Genomic DNA, 22,950 nt, shown 5'->3' with positions numbered 1-22,950 from the left:
AACAACTGTATCTAGTAGGGAGCATCCCCTAAATATCTTATTTTTTTAAGAAAAACAAATTAATGATGCTGTGTAAAGGCGCTTACAGACGCATCCTTCACCAACTTTTCAATATCCTTATTTGATAACTCCAAAACAACACATATAACAAATTAGTGTTTTATCTTAGGATACTGTCAAGTCATAAGATTCACATAAACAAAGGGAGCACTTGACCTATTAGTAAACTTAAAGATATATGGGCTGTTGTAGCAAGACCTTTACAAGGCGCAAACCCTGCAAATCACAAAAACACAGGGCATGCAACCACAAAATGGCTTTTCGGTATGTACTAAACACTTTTTCCAATTCAGTAAAAGGTTTACCAAATTGTAAATTGGGTTTAGAAATAGATAAAGAATCACAATTTAAAAGGAGAGTGTTTAGAGCGTCTCTTGCAAATTGCACTTTGATATGCAAAGAATGCAGGGTGACCCCTAGCTCTGGTGGCAAAATATTGAAAACTTACCTGCTCCTCAAAGGAGTCCCTTGGGACCTCCTTCCACTTGGTGAATGTTGAAAAAAGTTTTGGGGGAAATAGGTAGGCAGCCCCATTTTCTTTCTGGAAACTGGGGTGCATTAAAAAGAAAGCTTACTTTATAGAAATGCAATCACAGACATGGTGATCTGTTGATCCTACCAGACTCGTGTATTGTATTGGGTTCTTATATAGCGTGAACTGCCACCCTACGGGTATCCTGGCGCTTGTCAAGAGGAGTCGGGAAAATGATATAAAAACTTGCTTCACAAATTGAGAAAGTGTGCATTAAACAGATGCTGTGATGAAAAGAGTCTGAGAATTCTAATGAATAAAACAATGCACCAAGAGGATTGTTAAAGATATTGGCTTGATCAAAGAGACTTTGCTCTGCAAGTAGAGAAGTCACTGAATTTTAGAAAAGTGCCTCTCAGAAGGCAGGGATCGAAAGAACGTGTCAGGCGTGCATATGTTGGGCAAAAGGAGGATCATGGAGTTCATATGCAGAAGGGCTTCTGTAGGTGACTTGTAACCATGGATACCCACCCTCTGGGGAAAGGCCTATTCCAGCAGCATATATTGTAAAGAACTTAACAATGGCAGGGCCTTAAGTCTCAACCAACTTCAGTGCAAATAAGTAGTTGAACAGACCTATTCTAACCAAAGCAATGATATCTACAAGGAGGCCCCCTATAAACAAAACCTGGTTTGTGGCCCTTTGTAACATCCACTGGAACAAAAGTTGCCTTGGGGATGGAAAACCGAATGGCCTCATAGTTTATTCAAACCAAATACCAATATACACAACTTATATTGTCTTTAGGGTCAGTGGGGTTAAAATGTCACTTCATAGATCAAAAAGTAAATTATCTAAGTGCTAGTTTGTACAAGGGGGTTGCACAAAACCCTGTGAAGTACTCTTACAGGCAGTGGGAGATCAGCAAAATAGAAACATATACAGTAACAACGTTAACATGAATTGATCAAGCTTTTGCTTGGGACGGAGACTGCAGGAAAGCCATTGCTTGTACTGTTCTTACCTAAGGACATATGCAATTTTTTAGGAAAAGAAGTCCATCAAATCGACTGCCATCTTGTGTCACAGATGTACGACTGGTGGCCCGGAGATTACTCCAAGACTGAACTCATTGTGAAAGGGACGGAAAACAAAACCACAATCAAGAACTTTAAAAAGATCCTGTATGAGAACATAAAACCACAATTACACATTTCATTTTCTATTAAAGTGTACTTATTTAAGGCATAACTCTTCTTTAACAAAAAATAACGAAAATTATAAACGTTCTTCAGAAAAACATGGAGATGTATTGGCACGCGATTTTTCATTTACAGGTACTATTTCTTCTATGATGCTGCAATAAGCGGGTCTTCCCAATCTGGGTTTCCAGAAGGCTCGCCTATCTCAAGACATCAAGCGCATCCTAAAGGTTTCTATTTACTTTTTAGCTAAACCGCACATTGCTAAAAAAAAATGATCTGAAATTGGGGTTGGAGGTGTATAGAACATTTAGGAAAAAAACATCTCATATTTAATTAAGTGCTTAAATGTGAGTGAGCCTGTAACCAAACTGTGGGTGTAACTCATGTTCATGGAACAAGCAAAGGGCTTGAGCATAGCAATCACCTGTGTGGAGTTTACAAAGAGCCCTCACACATGCATTCAGTTATGCCCTTTATCGGAGACTGGTAACATATGGAGGCCGGAAGGGAGATCAGTCCACATGCAGATGTAATTTCTAACCTGCCAAAAAGGACGCCGTTGTTCATGCCTATTCCGGGGTGGAAGGGCTCTTCCAATGGTTTAGGGAGAAATTAACTGTCTTGCAGATGCAAGACTTGACCTCTTGCTAGAGAGATTTCTCCCAAATGTTAACGGAAAAGTTAATTCTTCAGCCACATTCAACGCTTGGCCTGTCACTAAAGCTCGAAGGTTGGTTCAATCTTGTGGTTCCAAAAGGAGGAATGGTCTCAGTGAATTTAGGTCAGCTTAGCAAAGATGCATGATCAAAGTAAGACCTCTCTGGGAAAGAATATTTGAGCATTACAGAGACCAGCTCTTTACAGGGACTACTACATAAAGTATTGTGTGTTGGAAGAGTATGAAGTGAGCAAAAAATGACTGCTGTTTGTGATAATACGGGGCATAGGCTACGTACACCACACTTTGTAGCGAAATGGCTACTCTCACATTCAGGCTGACTGTCCAACTCCATGGTAAGTGCTGTTCATCACGATGCAGTGCACGGACCCAGTCTAAATGAAGTTGCCTGTCTGAAGCACTGGGGTAGGGGAGATTGGAGGGGGGGGGGGGGGCATTTTCTCCTAATACAACCAAAACCTGAGAATAACAGCCTGATCCACAGAGTGTTTTTGGAACTTTGCCATACCCTAGGTGTGACTCGCTCACTCTTAAATTTTCAGGCATAGTACACATAAAAAGATTGCTTAATTGATCCCAAATCTTCAAAAGACCTAATTCCATTTAAGCATCGATTGAGGGGAGGGCCGTCACCAGGGGAGGACAGTCGAGCTCTCTGCCCCAGTCCCAAGCAGTCTTTTCAATCACAAACCTTGAGAAGGCCCCCACAAACGTTGTTGGCTCATGGCACCACAAAAGCTTTTGACATGCTGCAGAGTGTGAAGCCTGGAAGTCTCATATTTAATTTCTGGTAGCCATTCACCTTACAGACTGTGCTGTAAGGAAGAACACTAAACGTGGTACTCATTATCGCTCTATTGTTGTAGTGTCAAAAGAGAAGTTAGGGGTGCTATAAGGGTGGCCCCTATTATTAGTCTAAGAAACCCGTCTCACTGCAGCAGTGATACAGAGGATGGAGATTTAGCTCCAAAGCACTGTTGGGTCAGAGGCACATATAATAACAAACCAGATTTATGTGGGGGACTTGCAGTTCGGTGGGAGACACCGTTTGTTTTTATTACAAATTACATTTTTTTTCTTTCACTTAAAACTTCCTCTATTTCAATGCAGGTCGAGCGGGGAATTAAATATCACCAAATATTTTTCTGCAAATTTCCCTCTTAGGAGATTCCAAATATTATCATTTAAGTAAGGAGTGCAGTGACAATGAGGTATCATTATGAAGATAGAAACTCCCTCTGCAGCAATCTCTACTGTACGCCTACTGACGTGGAGGCAACAGCGTAGCATAGAGCCTGGGCTGCTGCCAAGCAGGGACTGCTCTTCCGGCAGCAGATCTGAACTACCGCCACGAGAAGGTTTGTTGCTTCCTGGTGCACAGTCTTCGGTGGCACGTGGAATTAGATCCGAGAGCAGAGACTTCTGCTCACCACTGCCCATCTGCCCGGAGGTGGGTAGGAGACTGCCGCAGCCACATTGTATTGCCATTTTGTGAGCTAAAGTAACATACTGAAAACAGGATGAGTGCCAAATAAAAAGTTAGCTGACCATTCAAACTCATTCCATTCATTCACAGAGCTGCACAACTGCCCGGCGCTGCCCCACGAGGGCTAGGGTGACCCCCCTTCAACACATAACAACTGGACTCCTAGTTCAAGAGTCTCAGAGTTTAAGATTATTCTCAAAACATGGTATGGATCAACGCTGGGACCCCATTTCCCAATCGATACTCTGCATGCCGTTTTAATAAAATCTTGCATGGAGTTTTAGAATAGTAAGTCAATTTGTTGCTTGTGCTTTGTGGTGTGACGCCACACCCTGCTCTATCTTACCTGTGTAAAACACAGAAAGCAGGGCTTGAAATGGGAGATTATGGGACTGCTTCTGCCACAGAGCGAGACTAGGCTGTGGACTCCCTGAGGAAACGAGAGTGAAAGGGCAAGTCTGATGGCCAAGAACAAGGAGGACGGAAGGATTGTGGTTATTTTTTCCAGATAGAAGTATAGCTGGTGAGAAAAAAAGACCATACTGAAAGAAATAACTAGCTTGTTTCGCTCTCCCATTAAAGCTTAGTGTCTCTGCCCATGAGTTAGTCTCCTGCCTAGACCCTGTGATGCTGTCTAAAGTTGCCCGTGGTCAGACATTAGGTTAATCCCATTAACTAGAACTTAATTAAATAAAACACAGTATCCGTCATCTTCTGGGGTATGGCAAGGTACATACATCCGCACATCGATCAAGAGGCAAAGCACACAAAGACGTTTCCATATTGGGTGCCAAATCTTTGGAAGAATCTTGGCCAGCTGTTCCATACTTGGTTTCTGCATCTACTATCCCATATCGCCTGCAAACACAAATGGACCCTGTTCTCGGGCCTGGCCTGTGCGATTTTCAAGCCCCTACAGAGGGCAACAGCTGCGCATTCCAGTAGATGAGGCTGGAAAAGGATCATGGGACATTAAGCAGAGATTCGTGGCCAGCAAGATCAGGACAGCCAGTGGGGCAACCAACAACGTCCGTTTAGGAATGAAAATAGAACAGCTGTCATGAAATGGACTTTGCAAGGCATGGCAGGGAAAGCCCGAGAACTCTTAAGTGCTGAAGGCCCTGGAAAGAAATATGGAAATATAAAATCAAGTATTCTCATAAATTGGTTTGCGAGTACCGATGCATCAACTGGCTTTGCGGGCTCCATCTTTTAAATTAAGGTGGTCACATAGAGAATAACAGAGTAATCCAAGTAAACTGTACAACTATCAAATACACACAACTGCATTTGTTGGGTCCCGCCCTCCAGTCACATAAGACAGCTGATGGAGCACTATAGGTAACTTTTTACATATGATATGGCTAAATGTGCTCTATGTTATGGAAGACTGTCAGATTCCGTACATTATATAGTGCAGAAAAGTAGGATACTGTGCCGAGATATAACAGGATAAGGAAAAAGCCTCTTGGAGGCTGGAAGCATTTATATAAACCACAGATATAGGGAAGACCCTTAATAAGCAGCGATGTCAATTACCTAGTTATGTGTATGAGCTTAAGTGCAGGTTTCCAGGCATGAACACATCCTTCTGTATAGGGAGGATTGCAGCTTTTGAACTTTCAGTAAATACCAAGATATGCAGCATTAACTAGAAAGGCCTTCTAACACTGCCTGCAATCTCAAACCAGATGCAATCCAGTATTGCACAATTGGTTAATTTTTGTTTAAAGGCGTTCAGTAAGGAAAGAAGAGAAACATTACCCAGATAGGCTCAAGTGTATCACTCCCCCACAGCTGAGAAAAGCTTGTTGCTGGATAATTTTCCACATCCACACATTTTCCAGTCCTTAAATTGAACTAGACAAATGAAAAATGGTATCAGACGTTTGAGTCTTGAACAGGGACTGAGGTAAGAGCATAAGGCAAGGGGTACCAGAGCAAAGAAAGGCCCAGGACATAAAAAGTCCAACGAAAAGGAACGCCTCCTGCGTTCAGAGCAAATGCTGGGGTTAACTGTCATGTTTGCCACCTCCACGCTGCCCCCGGTGTATCTTCATGTGTTTGGCAAGATGGTCGCTGCGGGCAAACCTCTTCTCACACACCAAGCACGGGTAGGGTTTGATGCCGGAGTGGGACCTTTTGTGGCGCGAGAGCTCATCTGAGCGGGAAAACCTAGAGGAAAAGGAAACAGGATTATCAGTCCATACAATGGCCTAAATGCATTCCGTTATAGCCGATAAAACAAAGTACTACACCGAAGTGTTAGAAAATAATTTTTTGCCATATCGACCACTTTAGTTCAGTGAGAATGACAATGGACAAATCACGTTCCAATCTATGTCCCTCAACAATACCAAAGTCTGCTCATCCTGTGCTCAATGCCACATATCAAACATGGCAACGTGCACATCGTCTACTGCGCATTGCCCATCGTTTACATTCTAAAGCTCCCATCTGGAAGAATGAAAGCATTCAAATTAATGGACAAGCACTTTCTTGGCCTGAATGGAGCTCAAGAGGAATATTAATCTTAGATCAACTTATAGTAGGTGGTGAACTGAAATCTTTTGAGATTCTCTGTGAAGAATTTGATCTTCCTTTACATCAGGCTTCGAGATATTTACAACTTCAACATTCTCTGAAGAGATGTCTTGGCCTCACCACTTGGACACTGCAAACTTCGCCGATTTTGACTTTTCTTTGCACTTGGGGCCGACATAAAGGTGTAATGTCAGGTTTATATAGATCTCTGATTAACCATTTATATTCGCAGCCACTTCTTGCTACTCTCCGTGATAAATGGCAGGAACGGCTTCATATCACCATAGATGAAGATACCTGGCCAGACATATTGGAAGCCCTGGATAAGGGCACTCGTGAAGCACGAATGAAGTTCTGTGTTTTTAAAACTTTACATGATTGGCATTTGACTCCCTTAAAGTTGCAACGAGCTGGATTATCATCGCATTCTAGGTGTTGGAGATGCTCTGAAGCTAATTGGGACCTCCTACATATAATTTTTGAATGTCCTTTTATAAAACAATTTTGGCAGCAAATAGGATCTACACTACTAGAAACTATTCCTCTTTCACTCCCTTTCACACCTGCCACTATTTTGCTACATGACTTTAGAAGTTTTCCTTCTATTTCACGACCTCAAAGTCGACTCTTACACACTGCACTTACTGCTGCTAAACTTTGTGTTTTAAGGCTGTGGCAATCACCTAGCCCTCCCTCCAAAGAGGACTGGATGGTTGCGATGATACAGACAGCATCCTATGAAAAGGTAATTTATAGGATACAAGACCAAGAACAAATATTCCAGCAGGTGTGGACCCCCTTTCTTTGCGATTCCTGAAATTCGAATTCTCTTATCTTTCCCTCCCTATATATAGCTTTTTCCCTTCTTCTTTTTCCCCTTTCCCTCCTTTTTCCTCTTCCTTAATATATTACAGGTGTATATAATTTGTCACATACTGATTTATATTTATTATATTGTTTTGTAACCTATGAAATTGCCTATCTTTGAACTCCAATAAAAAATTATGACACAAAAAAAAAAAAAGGGAATGACAATGGACAAATCACGTTCCAATCTATGTCCCTCAACAATACCAAAGTCTGCTTGCTCAAATTAGAGTAGGTTTCGCACACTCCACCAAAACCACCGGACTCGCGCAGTGCCACTTTAATGATATCTAAATAACGTACCAGGGCATATTACAATGCTATATTAAAAGGTCATAGGATCCCAGAAGTGTCTCTATCTACTGCCGCCGTGCATCAGATTCATATATATTTTGATAAATAAGAAGTACAAAATGTTTACTTTTATAGAAAATAGGGAGACTATCAGAAAAATGTGGCAGGGCTATTCAGGGAACGCAAACATTATATACGTGATTTTGGAGCTAAGCCGATTTTCATGGGCAGTATCAAACGGGAGACTTATATTACATATTTACTAATACAAATTATATTTTATATCAGTTTTTATCTGCAGAAAATGATTTAAATTCGACCTACGTATTGTTCAACAGCTTTGCATGTTGGCACCCCATTGCACAAGATTTCTTTCTGCCACAATTTGGAAAGAAATTTGGGTAAATGGGTTAAACGTTTATAGGCTCTTTTGAAATGTGTTTTGGAGTTTCAAGACACATTAATTTTAAAGCGGTGTTCAAAGAACAGACAAACTCTTAAATACAGTGGCATAGAGTGAACACATTTCCTGGGATATATATGCTATTTAAATTAACAGCTATACCAAAAAGCTATTCAAATAGTCGTTGTTCCTACTTGGCCACATTATGCTGATCACTCTGAGAAACGTATTTCAAAATATGAGTTACATTGAAGAACTCTTGTTCACATACTTGGAAAATATGAAGCAAGCATAGATGTGTATGCCTTTCCCAAAAAAGTAGTTAGGTGGAGATTTCTGTGTGCATTTTCAAATAAATGTTCCATTTTCTTTTTTTTCTAAAATATAGCTCACAGCTGTACACAATTTTGCTTTTCCCTTTACAGCAGATTAATTAAGCGAAGCTCTACAAAGAATGTTTAAAAAATATTACTTTGGTAACACTGTGAGAAAAAAAAATCGATTCTGTGCGAGTTCTCAATAATTCTAAAAATCACTGGATTAAACTGCACACCATCAAACTTTTGTCCATCAGAAAAAAAGATCAAGTATTTAACATGGCAATGTTGCCTTTCTGTGCAATTGTTCAGAATCAGCAGAAGGTTAAAATATGCCAGTTATCTCAAGATTAAAATGTTTTATAATATCGAAAAAAGAAAATAAGTAGTAAGGTCTTTCAATATTTCTCCCCGCTTCCTCTTTACCACAGACTCCCAGCACTCACCTCCAGCCACAGTCCACCCAGGTGCAGATGTAGGGCTTCTCCCCAGTGTGACGTCGGAAGTGTGCCTTCAGGTGCGAACTCTTGGTGTACATTTTGCCGCAGCCAGGGTGGCTACACTTGTGAACCCGGATGACAGATGGTGAGACCTTCTGTAGTCTCTGAAATCCAGCAGCCGTACTTAGAACGCTCCCCAAAGAAAGCGGCCGGACCGCAATAGGTAGAGGTGCAATCCGGACATACTTTTGATCCCCAGTGAGGCTCTGGGATACGTTTGGCATAACAGTTACGCTCTGGCCCTGGATGCTAATGACCAGTTGAGCAAGACGGATACCACCAATGACGCTGGGCGACATGGGCCTCCCACTGGCTACCTGAAGAGGTTGGATTTGTAGGATGACTGGTATACTGCCTGTGGAAGGGGACACAACAGCAGAGTTCCCCGATGACGGCTTAGTCTGGGCTGCATCAAGCGTGTTTCCTACGGATGAAACTGATGGTCCCTGTTCACTGGGCTTGGGGCTTGGTCTTTCCAGGTGCACCTCTGATTTGATGTCCGTCTTCAGTTCAGATTTTATCTCCAGCTTGGATCCAATGGAGTGGTTCTCACTTAGCTCGCCTTTGATCATCTCCATCTTCTCTTTAAGAAACTCTTCAATTTCCTCCAGGGTTGGGACAAAGTCTCCTAAAGGGGTGGAGCAGAAATCGGGCAACTTGAGGTGTGCCTCATACACTGTTGGGTATGACACCTTGCTGGAATCCACCGACCCAGACAACACAAAATCCACCTCAGGTGACGGGCTTTCCGACCCTTTAGAGCTAGAGCAGCTGTGCACCATGGAAACCTCTCCATCATAGTGATCTGCCAGCATAGACGGCGGCATCTTGTCTTTCTTCAAGTTGACAGGAGGCTCACCGGGGCTTACGGAGGTAGCAGGCAAATATACAGAAGGCAGAAGCTGGCTCTGTAATACTGAGACCATTTGTTGACAACTCAATGCCTTCTGCAATTCCCACTCAACTAGGAAATTATGAAAATGAAGCAAAAGGAATCCACAGTGGTGATCCTGAAGTGATGACAATACCCTGTAGGAGAGCATCAAATGAAGCACATTTATCAGTCAATTCACAAAGAAAGCAACACATCTCTTAACATTGTTTAAGGAGAAAAACAGATATTGAAGGCATACATGTCTAAAACATATTGACAATCGTACACAAAGTACACTGTATCTTACATGACTACCCAGCCAACAAGCGGACCCTCTACCCATCCTTTAGGAATTTACAAAGCATCAACACAAACTTATATAGGGAATGACCACACAGCTTATAACCAATATTTTTAAAAGGTACATCAGTTTTTCCTTTATGACATGACGAAGACTGGACCCTTTTTGTCACTATGGCTACCAAAACCCTGTGTTGAATTTGTAGCCACTCTCCAAACCAATATTTGCTTGTGTCCCTCTGGGATACAGATGTTTGCTCACTCCTCAATCCTCACATCCTCTTTACCTCTTCTATCTCTTCTTCACTTCTTCTATGTCTGCCCTCCTTAATCTCCCAGTGAATCCCGTTCGCATTGCGCATTGAGACCCTACCTAAATCCTTCTCCTTCAGCATGATATCATCATCATCCTCCTTGGTCTCCGTCCTATCCTCTCTCTTATGGCCAGCTACCCATAGTCTCTCCTACTCCTTTCTTGTTGCACCTCCCATTAATCTTATTTTGACCTGTTTGGGGGGAGGGGGGAGGTTAGAAGGGATGTCCTCGTGTGAGAGGAATGGAATGACAGCTAAAGAAAAAAAGCTCATTCATCTTCTGGTTCATCATCAGCTGTTTTACAAACTAAATGTACATTTGTGGATTAGTAAGGCTGTGAGGAAAATGCTACATCGCTTCTTTTGGTAGGCTTTTTCACCTCAGAATGCATATGTGATTTAGCTAGTAAAACAAAACATGTAGCTTGGTAGCTGATTCAGGATGCTTGTTGTGGTCACTGTCAGCACCGGTTGTTAGGGAACCTTCATAACATTGCACTCCCAAAGAATTCATATGCGCCCAAATTATTTTGTGTCACAAAATTTGAATGAGGGTTGGTCTGAAGAATAATTGCCACCCACTCTTCTATTTGTCCAGCACATCAGTGAAGGATCACAACTGGATGGAGTTCTGGGATAGCATATTAAATGCAAAGTAATGTAATTCTAATGTGAAAGCATCAGTTCCATAGATGTTAACTATTGTCGAAGATCGCCTTTAATTTTGCTGGGTAAGGCAGCTGGTGTGCTTAGACAGAACACTGTGCTTAGCACAGGATCACACATTTCTGGGTAAGAAATTAGAACCCAAATGGTGAGGTTCCATGGTTGAAAGTTGAGGCACATTTCCTCCTTTCCTCAACAAACAAGAGCAAATGACCAAGCCACATCAAATATTAAACTCAATATAGCCTGGCTATAAAAAATAAACGGAATATATGGCCAGAACGCAGCACAAGACATGAAAATAAAATGCAGAACATGGTTGCTTTATATTTGCTCATGGTTTGTGTCTCTGGGATGTGTGAATTACTTTTTCAAATGTCATAACTGAAAATTCTTACTTTCAAGGTCACCCATTTTTTTTTACCTCAAATGGATGAAAGGTTGAACTAACCTTTCTAGTATTTTAATCACACAAGCTGCAAGTTGGACATGTATCATAGCAATAAATATTTAATTAGTTCAGTTATCTTGGTGGCAGTTAGTAGCCATCGGAGGGATAGTCAACCAAATGAGAAAGACTTAATATGTTTATATTACACATCATGATACATACTACTAATTAAAGAGAGAGGGTGTGATGTGATTGTAGCAGGAATAACAAAAGTGAGAGAATATGGTTCATAAGTTTTTCATTGTCTGTGAGCCCGACTGAATCCTGAAGTTAATAAAAGATTATCTAGGTGTTTGTGCATTCTATACATTATAACTAGGGGGTGTAGGCGATGATCCAGTGCCTCCATGAAACACAAAATATTTTAGACGGAGAATTAGCATTAAATGAGAAGTTTCAAAGTTTTTCTTCTGGCAACCAGCATTTTTGTGTTTTTAAAAGAAACCCTGTCAAATAACCGCTATGCTCCAGTAAGGCGACTTTAATGGACAGCACCCCACTTGGAAAATAGTTCCAGCCCCACTGACTGTATGTTAAATGTATAGGAGATATCACTTTGATTTCCAAAACAAAGATGCCTACAATAAATAGATTCATAATTGTCCGCGACTCATGTGCACTCTTACTTGCAGCCTAAGCAGAGGCACTGGAGCTGAATGGTCACGGACTCAAAATGTTCCATCTTTTATGGTAGAATATCCAATGGACCTAAATTTGACCGTCACACTGTAGGATGCTGGCTCTCTACATAACTCACTAAAATTAAGTACACTGTGCAGAGAGCCCAGTGAGACCCTTATTGGTGTACAGAGCCTAAAAGTAGATAATACTAACGCTCTATTTGTGGTAGTGTGGGCGAGCAGTTGGGTTTATCAAGGGTAGTGCTAAGCATTTGTTGCACTGACAGAGGAAATAAATAAGACATACACTCAAGAATAAATTGGAGACCAATTTATAAAAATAACATATTTTTATGTCATTTTTCAGACAAGAACTTTGTTCTACAGTAAGTACTTTTTAAGATATCAATTTTCAAAGTTCGTAAAATTAATTACTTTTGTGCGCAATTACGCACCAATGAAGTTAATGGGAAGAAACAAGAAAATGCATATTAAAAAAATCATACGTGTGGATTTCAAGGTTCACCTTTGGGATTTAAGTAGCAAGGCCAGTCCCAATGTTGCACCAGCGAATTCTCTGAAGCGTCTAAGATTCGACCAGGAGCAAGGTGCTAAGGTCGTTGGTAGCAGGTGCTCTACTGAGAAGGGGGCCACCTGAAAACACACTGTACAAGGGGACTTAATGATAGTCTGAGGGGTCCCACTCGAGGGAGCGGGTCACAATGGCCTCAGGACCACGGGAGCACAGCTGGTTCGTCAGTACTGTGGCCAGGCGGGCAGGGTGCGGAGTAGTTAGGTCAGTTGGGCGGTGCATGTCAAGATGTCCTCACAGTCAGGAGCAGAGAGCTTGGAGAGCGCTTTCTGAACAGCTGGGCCACTCACAACATGGGTCTCAGAGGTCTCAACATCCCTTGATAGGTGCTTGCTTCCTGGGCAGTTGAAGTCCAGATTGGGCTCTTGGTCTCAGTAAATGCCGCAGAGGGTCTGATAGCCCGGGTATTGGTGTTACGTTATACTGCATTTATAGCGCGCGCGGATACTCTAGAGTGTCCCGGCGCAAAGTACTAGTAGAAGGAAGCGGAGGAGGCTAAACATACTAGGAATTAGTTAAAGAGGAGGGTTTTAAGATGTTTCTTAATCAGTTTGATATCGTGGATGTTGCGCAGTTTAGTCGGAAGGGAATTCCAGGCTTCAGCCACCTTAAAAGATAAGGAGCTGCCGCCCCTGCAAGTGAGGCGGAAGCGGGGGATGTATGTAATGTAATGTATGTATACTTGTAAAGCGCACTGTTACCCCGTTACGTGGCGTCCTGGCGCTGTATACCGCTGGGGAACGCGTCCTGGCTTTCCCTGTGAGAGGGCACCCCCAAGGTGAAGCCAGGCATCCCCGGCGCTGCTAGGGCCGTTGTGGAGATTAGGCAAGCTATTGCCCAGAGTTGCAGAGCGGGACCCATGGTTAGCGTAGGCACCTAGGCGAGAAATATCGAGTCCGCGGACATTGACCCAAGACCCTGCCGCGTCGGGAATTGAACCCTGGTCCCGGGCCGACCTCTGCTTCAGGGTCTGCCGATTCTAACCAGTGAGCCACACTTCTCCACAGAATGACTGCCAGACGGGGAACAGCGGAGCGTAAATGTCTATGTGTAACATAGAAGGTGAAGCAGCTCCTAAGGTAAAGTGGCCCCTCATCGTGTAGAGCTCTATGCGCCAAAGTAAGAACTTTAACCCCATGCATGCTATCCAGATTCCCCTCCGGTGCGGAGCCCTTATGAAAACGGGGGTGGTCATGACAGAACGGTTCCGTCATGAGCACAGCTCAACCGATGCTCATGACGGAACCGTTCCGTCATTAGCAGCGAAGGGGTTAAACTGAACCCGGAGGGCCACGGGAAGCCAATGAACGTCGTGTATATGTTGCTTCATGCTTGACCTTCCTGAGATACCGAGCAGAACCCTATATGTTTGCAGTCTTCTTAAATGGTAACCGGGGAGGCCAATGTATAAAGCATTGGCATAGTCAATACGTGACAGGATAAGAGCACCAGCCACCATTTCCTTACCTGGCCGGGACAGCAGAGGGAAAAACTTTCTGAGGGATTTCAGCGTACCAAAGCACACTCCCACCAGTTTTTTGATCTGCGTAGAAAACCGGAGGTCTTCACTGAACCAAACCCCTATGTTCTTAACAGGGTTGCAGACAGAGTTGGGCGGGGATATTCTGAAGGCCAGATCGCCACCCTGAAATGAAGGGGAAAGGATCCGTACAGGAGAACCTCTGACTTGTCTTCATTGCACTTCAGCTGCGCCAGTGCAAGCCATTCAAAAAGTTCGGAGAGACAGTCTTTCACTTTGTCCGGGGTCAGATCATTTTTCTTCCAGGTGAAGAGGAGCTGGGTATCGTCGGCGTAAGCTATGATCTTCACTCCCAGCTCCTCTGCTAGATAGATCGGGGGTAACATATATGTTAAAAAGCAGGGGACTCAAAGTAGAACCCTGCGGTACTCGAGGCGAGCAAGTAGTTTGTGATGGGCACTGTGTCAAAGGCGACAGAGAGGTCCAATAAAATCAGAGTCGCTCAGCCGCCTGCATCCAAACATTCCCTTATTGCCTCAGATATTTCAGCTAAGGCCTTCTCCATGCTATAGTATGCCCTGAATCCAGATTGAGCTGGGTGGAGGACGCCAGAAGCCTCAACAAAGGGGGACAGCTGTTGAAAAACTACTTTCTTGCATACCTTTGCCATGGCCGGCAGGAGGGATATAAGTCTACAGCTAGCAAGTGTGTTAGGGGCAAGGGAGGGCTTCTTTAAAAGCAGTAGCAGTTTAGCCTGCTTCCAATCCAGAGGGACTGTGGCAGTAAGGAGGGATACATTTATGATGGTATTCACCTCAGGGTTAATCTTCTCCGCAACTCTCAGCAAGTAGCCTGGCCTGGCATGGGTCAGTCGGAGATCCTGATTTAAGAATGGACAGTGTATCAGGCGGGTGATAGGTGAAAACCCTGTCTGGAGAGAAACTGGCTGGGCGGAGGCAGAAGTGATCGAGCTAACAAAACTAGCTTGCCTGTGCGAATTAGTACCCAGACTGTCCTGTATGGCCTGAATCTTCTCAAACGTATTAACTTCTCACACCATTCGGTGGAGGTAGGAAGGGAGGTACGTTCAGCGTAGGGCATTAGATCACTCTGGACAATAGCAAAAATGTCCTTCGAGTTGCTTTTAGACCCGGCGATGCATTCCATATAGAAGCAACTTTTTTGCCTCCCTGATAGCAGCATAGTATACCCGCTGGGCCTTCCTTAGCGCTATTTTGGCCAGGGAGCAGTAGGCCAGTCTCCAGCTGCGTTCCAATGTTTTACAGGACTGTTTTAATTCCCTAAGCTTACTAGAATACCAAGGTTTCGAAGGGGTGATTCTTGCTCGTCTGTTCCGATGGGGCGGAGTTAGAAACACAATTGCCTGGTAGATCCAATTGGTGAAACTCTCCAACACACAAGACAGATTAGTACAGGGAGTGGGACGTGTGTCCGACAATACCTTGCAAAATGCAGCTGAATCAATTCTAGGTGATGGTCTGAATTGAGGAAGTCCCTGAGATAAGGGAGAAGGCGCAATAGTCCAGGAGAACTGTATCAAGAAATGATCAGACCAGGACACTTGCAAGGGTTCGGTAATAAATAGAGGAAAATTTGATCATACTGGATCTAAAATATGCCCTCCACTATGGGACAGAGAGTTAGTCCATTGAGTGAGTTGCGCCATATCAAGCGAGTCATAGAATACCCTGGTATCATTAGCCTCTAAACAGTCCAAATGAATATTAAAATCACAGAGAATCAGGAAGTTCAAAAAGCGGAGGGCCCTAGGGACACTCACCGCATCTAGGGTTTTCAAAAAGGCTTCGGGTGGACCGGGCGGTCAGTACACCAGTGTGCCGAAGAGTGTGAAGTGTGGGGATATAGTGATACTGAAGTCTAGAGCCTCTCCATCACTGATGCCCATAGTGTCTTCACGAGTAAACATCCAAGTGTAACTGAACACTACCGCAATTCCACCACCTATTCCCTCTTTACGATCGACCCTCACTATTTTATATCCCTTGGAAATTGCTAACTCAATCGCTAGTGAGGAGAATTCACACAGCCATGTCTCGGTCACAAATAATATGTCGAGCTGCTCATCTGAGAGGAGCTCAAATATATCTGGGGCATGTTTCACAAATGAGCGGGCGTTGATTATCGCTGCCCGTATGTGTTTGCTTTTTCCCCTTGATGCGTGAAGAGTGGGGGTAAGAGATCATTTCCAATTCAATTTTAAAAAAGTGTGTCAAGCAGTAGTCTGAATTAAAATAACAATAGCAGCAGAATGTATAATTTTAAAAAGCAAGTAGCAGCACAGTATCACAATTAAAATACTTTAGGCAACTGAGGTGCCGCATGGCTTCCGCAGGTCCTGAGGTTTCCAAACTTGGTGGGGAGACAGATCTGACACTCTCCGGAGCGGGTGTATCACGTTTGGTACAGGTACTGCATCGGAGTGGCCAGAGAGAAACAAGTAGTTAAAACTGGAATTTGCGCTTTGGTGCCTGCTGGCTGCAGGGGAGTGGTACCTCCACTCCATGGGAGTTCATTGGCGATTTGTCAAAGGCGGAGGAGCACTGGGGTTCTTGGAGGCCTCACAGTGGCAGGATGAGACAGCACACCATGATTGTCGAGTCCTTAAGGCAGCAGGCATGGTTTGCCCCAATTTTCTCAGCATGGCTTCAGTCAGAAGTTCTTCTTTGTCCTTTTCTTCTCAGTGTCTGTCGAATCTGAGTTCAGGGTCCACGGATGCCACCTAAATCCTACATTTTGGGACGTTAAAGGGGGCAACTGGTAGTAGCCAATTGGCTACCTACATTTAGGGTGTCTACACCCTCTAAGTGACCACTTCCTGTGGGAAGAGGCACTACACTGATCCTCATTGGCTAATTCCCCCCTCAAACCAAGATGGAAGGAAATGAAAAATAGGGTTCACATCACCTGCCCCACCTTTAGGGTGGTGCTGGCTGAATGGAAACCAACCTCTTAATTTACCTAAATGTTCCTGCCTGTCCTCCTGCCAAATGTGGATCAGGACAGGGGGAGCTGCCTGGGTTGCATTTCGAAGGCAGCATCACCTTTGAAGCTTCCTGCCTTGGAAGGCCAACCTGTCCTGGGGAGGTGTGAAGCACCTCCGCCAGAGAAGGCTTTGTTCCTGGCCTCTGACAGTGCTCGCCCTCACCCTATGAGGTCAGAAACATGCCTGGTGGTAACAGGCTGCCTAAGGCTAGTTAGAGACCACTCCAGTGCTTGGTGGGTTTTATGGGGACCCTCTGAAGGGTTTCCTGTGTGCATTTACTAACAAATCCAACACAGACTGCAGTGAGATTTTATTAAGATGAGATGTTTGATACCAAACATCTTACAGTACAGTGAAGCCACCATGGAACTAGGAAACTCGGAATGACAAGTATCCAGCCTATGTACTCTCTATGGCTTCCCGGTGCACTTACAATATATAAGAATGGACATGATATTGTAAGGTCATATCTGCTCATGCAGATGGTTGTATGATGTTACAACGCGATCTTTTAGATCGCGGTACATCACAACGCAGGTTTTACAACGCAAGTCTTTAACACGACTTGCGCTGTAGGGTGCTGGACTTAGGAATAGTTTAAATTGCTATTCCAACACCAGCCTACGTACAGTAGGGAAGGTGTTGGAATAGTAAATCTACTATTCCTTAGTCTAGAGCGCCCTCCAGCGCAAGTCGTGGTAACAACTTGCGTTGTAAAAGACGCGTGGTAATGGCAGCGCTGTGTTTTGACCGCGTTGTCATGGATGTTCCCCATGCAGATTAATCCACACGTGAGATATAGGGCGCCCTGCCTTAGGGCTGTAAGGCGTGCAGGTGGGGTGACTTACCTATACCTCATGCAGTGTATGGCACACAAGGCTGTGTGCCATGTTGGCTCTTCGGTTTTCTCTGCACAAAGACATGTAGCCTGCAATTACAGCTTGCATGGTATTGGTAAGGGGTCTCTGGGGTGGCACAATTGGTGCTGCAACCCCAGTGGGCCCTCTTCAGTACCAATGCCCTAGGTACCAGGGGTACCATTCACCAGGGACTTAAAGGGGTGGCTGAAGTTGTGCCAATCATGGTGCAGTTTTGAGAAAGAGACTGTGGAGGACACTCTTTCTCGCATCTGTCAGCCAAGGAATGGAACGACCTCCCCCTACACCTCACTACACCATCGCTCCATCAATTCAGGAAAGAACTAAAGACCTGGATGAGCCAATGATCAAACCACCACACAGCAGCCAACATCTCCAGCTCCACAAGAGACCCTCATGGGTGATTTGCTGTGCTTTATAAATGTTTGATTGGTTGCCTGTGAGTTAATGTTGCACTGATTTTGTTCATGTTGTTAGTGTGAGGGAAGCTTGCACTGCTTGTACCTGTATTATTCCTATTTATTATGTGAGTAACAGTTGTGTTGCTTATGCTCAAACTGCACCTGTTTGTGTGTGGAAGAAATGAAAGGCAAGACAAGATAATGTTTAAAAAAATGCACAAATCTTATATTTGTGCCCCGTATATAATGTGCTGACCAATTGCTGTAGTCCTTGTGAGATAATTTTAAAGAGTAACAGACTGACTTAAGTGACTCTTATGTAGCCTGCGGCTGCGGGTCACAAATTCTAAACAGCTTCAAAACCTCAGTGGGTAAAAGTACTTACTTTATGAATCTATAGGCAGGCGGGTTTCCAGATATTTTTATCCTATTCAGAAATATCAGTGGGTTAATGTAACTAATGCAGTTATTTCTGTGTGTCGTATTTGGTCACAGTATTTAATCATAGGGTGATACATCAGTGGGCTCATTCCCCTACTGCAAACATAAATATGGTTGCCATTAGTTCCAATCAGTTGAAGTTATCCTCCTCAAAACAATGCATTGACTGGGGGACACTGAACGGTGATCAAAAAATTGCATGCTTTTCAAATTTTGGGAATGCCACGTATCTCTTTATGGACTCAATAAAAATATGTTTAACTCTTAAGTGTGAGGTTGGGCCAAATAGTGTATACGCAGCTACAGCTAAGCGGCTAACCAAACAGCTACAAGATATACCCTAAGTCTAAGCTAAGCATATTACTTCGTCATCATATACTCATTATCAGTTCCCAAACTATTTTTTTTATATACGTAGACCACTTACCCCCTCCATCTCTCCCGCTCACTCCCTCTCCTTCCGTTTTAACCCTTTGAACTGTGTACTCCGCTGACATATCTCGCCGCTTACCCTCGATGCCCACGTCACGACTTTCATTTCATTCTCTCTTGTATTGCATCCTTGCCCCTCTCCCACTTCACCACGATTAACTCTTTTATATTCCCTCGGTACCCCAGTCACTCCGTGCGTCCCTGCTACTTCATACACCCCGCCCGCTCCACATCTCTGAGCCACACAGTTACTTCGCCCCAACAACCACCATTCACTTATTACCTCTGTCAGATGCCCGGCTCTCTCAGGCCATACCCAGGCCCGGCTCCGGGACATCTCTCGGCGATCCTTCCATGCTGGCACTTCTTCTGGCTCACATGACGGGCCCCACCTCCGCCCTCTCCCACGTAGGCGGGACTCAGTGGAAGCTATGGTTGGCTGCGTTCGTGTCGGCGTGCTACTATTGGACAACAGCAGGAGGCTCGACTGGATTCCTGTTGTTTAATTGGTCGAAGTGTTGAGGGGGCTCGTCTTCTCGTGACCGAAAAACGTAATAGCGTAATTGTTGGCGCGTGGGTACGTAATGACGTGACTGTAGGAATGCTCGTGTCACTGACGCTGTGCGGAAATTGAGAATACCAATTATCAATTGAGAATCAGGAAGCGAAATATTTTTCAATAACGAAGGTTCACGAAGAGAGGGAATAAACTGAATACCTAACATGGACAGGCCCAAAGGGTAGGAGGTAAAGTCAGTCGGTAGAGTAGGCAAGTAAGTGAACTCTGGGAAAAGTTTATTTATTTATTTATTTATGCATTTTTATATAGCGCGGACTTTACCCGAAGGCGTCAGAGCGCTTCACATTAGGAACAGAAATGAAACATAATGAGAAACATTACAAAAGAACAGATTAAAAAAGCATACGTTACTTACATAAGGTAATAGTGACAATTGTGAGCAAACAAAATACATGAAGTAGTAAAAATTGTGAGCAACCAAAAATACATGAGGTAGTAAAGGTAATAGTGACAATTGTGAGCAAACAAAATACTTGAGGTAGTAAAAATTGTGAGGAACCAAAAATACATGAGGTAGTAAAGGTAATAGTGACAATTGTGAGCAAACAAAATACTTGAGGTAGTAAAAATTGTGAGCAACCAAAAATACATCATGAGGTAGTCAAAAGTGCACAAGAGGAAAAGTGACAAGTGTGCAGTTATAAGAGAAAACAGAGTATAATTTGAGGTATAATACTGCAATAAGTGCTAGACACAAGAACAAGCGTTACGTAGGCAAGGTGGCACTTGTGCAAGTATCAAAGGTAAAAACATGTGAGAGGTAGCAACCGTGTGTTACAAGGGCAAAGTGATGTGTGCATGTTACAAAAGGGCACCAAACACAAGTATATGGAGAATACTGCAAAAAGGCAGACACTCCAACCACAGGAAAACACTGGGAAGGCACTTCCATGGTCATGGAAAGTAGAAAATATCAGTAGTGGGAAGTCTTCCTCCAAATAGCAAGAGGAAGTGAATTTCTTTTGGAGGTGTCTCTGGAGGAGGAGAACTTTGAGGTCCCTTTTGAAGGCCTGGGAGGAGGCGGTGGTCCGGAGCTGAGGCGGAAACGAGTTCCAGATTCTCACTGCGTTGCCTGAAAAGGATTGGGCCATTGTTCTTTCCTTCTTGAAAGTGGGAGGTTCAAGCAGTAGATTCTCCGCATTCCTTGAAGGTCTAGAGCCTCCAGAGAGTTTCAGTTTATTCGCCAGGTAGCGGGGAGAGGAGGAGTGCAAGGCTTTGTGGGTGATACAAGCGGACTTGTAGATAGCTCTGGCCTCGAAGGGAAGCCAGCGGAGGGTGGATAACATCGGTGTGATGTGATCGTTTCTTTTGGCCCCATAAATGAAACGAGCTGCTGAATGGAAGACAGACTTAAGTGGGGACAGGTGAGATTTGGGGAGGCCAGTAAGAAGAGAATTGCAGTAGTCTAGTCTCGAGAGGACCAGCGACTGCACCAGCGTTATAAGGTCCTGCTCCGGGAAGAAGCGACGGATTCCCCAAAGAAGGCGCAGTTGGTAGCGAGCAGATTTTGCAATAGAATTGATGTGGGGAGTTAGATTGAGTTTTTTGCCTAGAATGACACCAAGGGATTTTGCGATGTCGACAATGATGGGTTTATTGTTTAGTAGATTCATCTGATCCATCCATGATTGAACCGGGGGAGGAGAGAGTGAGGAGGAGAAGAGGAGGAATTCAGTTTTGGAGGGATTCAGAATCAATTGATGAGTTGACATCAGTTTTGAATGGAGTCAAGAGTAGATCTTAAGATGGAGAGATCATGAGTGGAGGCAACCTTGAGGTAGAGTTGAGTGTCATCTGCATAGAGATGATAGTGGATCCCGGATTTGCTTAGGAGGTTTCCCAGTGGTTCTAAGTAGAGATTGAACAATGTGGGTGCAAGTATAGAGCCTTGGGGAACACCTTGACCCACCGCCACAGGAGAAGAAAGACTGTTCGCTATTTTGATCATTTGAGATCTGTCAGAGAGGAAGGATGCAAACCATTTAAGCACAGTGCCCTCCATGCCCATTCTCTGTTGAAGAATATTGAGGAGGGTGTTGTGATTAACAGTGTCGAAGGCTGCGGAAAGGTCAAGGAGAATTAGCAGACAGGACCCCCCTGAGTCGAGTATCCTCAGCGCATCATCAACCACTTGCAGTAGGGCTGTTTCAGTGCTGCAGTTTTGGATGAAGCCGGACTGACAATTGTCAAGAAGATCATTGTCCTTGATATGACGAGAGAGTTGTTTTGCTACACATTTTTCTGTGATCTTCGCAAGAAAGGGAAGGTTAGTGATGGGGCGGAAGTTGTTGAGGTCATTCGCATCAGCAGTGGGCTTTTTAAGCAGAGGGGTGACCTGCCCAGTTTTGAAGGAGACAGGAAGGGAGCCTTGCCAGAGGGAGAGGTTGATCAGAGTGGTCCAATAGGAGAGGGAATGGGTATAGAAGTCAAAGGCAATGGCACTGGGGATAGGGTCAAGAGAATGGTTGGAGGGCTTTGTTTCGCGTATGCACCTGAGAAGGGCATCTTCAGATATGGGGTCAAAGCTCTGCCAAATGGCTAAGGATTTGCGCTCCTCTGGAGGTGTAGGATGAGCAACCTGATCCATAAGTGATTTCACCTTTACATCGAAGAAAATAGCGAAATCCGCTGCTCTCTTTGTAGAATCCTCCACCTTGGAGGTTGGGGGAGAGCAGCTCGGAGTCTTGATGAGATCGAATAATTTTTTGGGTCTATTTTTGGTGGAATCAAGGAGGGTTTTGAAGTGCGTCGCTTTCTCAAGGAAGATGTGCATGTGGTATTTGGATCTTGCCGTGCGAAGCAAGGCTAAATTGTCAGTGGAAGGCAATTGCCTCCATTGCTTCTCCAGGAATCTTAGCTGCTTCCTTTCCTCAAAAAGGGATTTGTTGAACCAAGGTGCTGAGGGAGTGGGCCTTATCCTTTTGCTTTTGAGTGGAGCGACGTTATTAATTTCAGCTGCAAGAACTGTGAGGCATTGAGAGGTGAGATCGTCAACAGCTATGTTCGGGTCTAGCCTTGGAAGTGAAAGCAAAGCTGATTCACAGAGGGGACCGACATCAATGTTTTTG

The 22,950-nt window shown here is 44.0% G+C and overlaps 1 protein-coding gene across 1 annotated transcript; it reads right to left on the bottom strand.

The window, feature by feature from the left end:
* Positions 1 to 1,264: 1,264 nt before the first annotated feature.
* Positions 1,265 to 19,716, bottom strand: LOC147712781 (Krueppel-like factor 15). The gene is made up of 3 exons (XM_086923436.1): positions 19,586 to 19,716; positions 8,775 to 9,857; positions 1,265 to 6,078 (listed from the first exon to the last, which is right to left on the bottom strand). Exons 2-3 carry the CDS (start codon positions 9,752 to 9,754, stop codon positions 5,916 to 5,918), a joined length of 1,143 nt encoding a protein of 380 aa, XP_086779562.1. The 5' UTR covers positions 9,755 to 9,857; positions 19,586 to 19,716; the 3' UTR covers positions 1,265 to 5,915.
* Positions 19,717 to 22,950: the final 3,234 nt, after the last annotated feature.

This window comes from Lissotriton vulgaris, chromosome 5 (genome assembly GCF_964263255.1).
Source record: "Lissotriton vulgaris chromosome 5, aLisVul1.2, whole genome shotgun sequence".
NCBI lineage: Eukaryota > Metazoa > Chordata > Amphibia > Caudata > Salamandridae > Lissotriton > Lissotriton vulgaris.
Note: the sequence above shows the minus strand (reverse complement) of the source record. Positions and strands in the feature narration are given on the sequence as shown.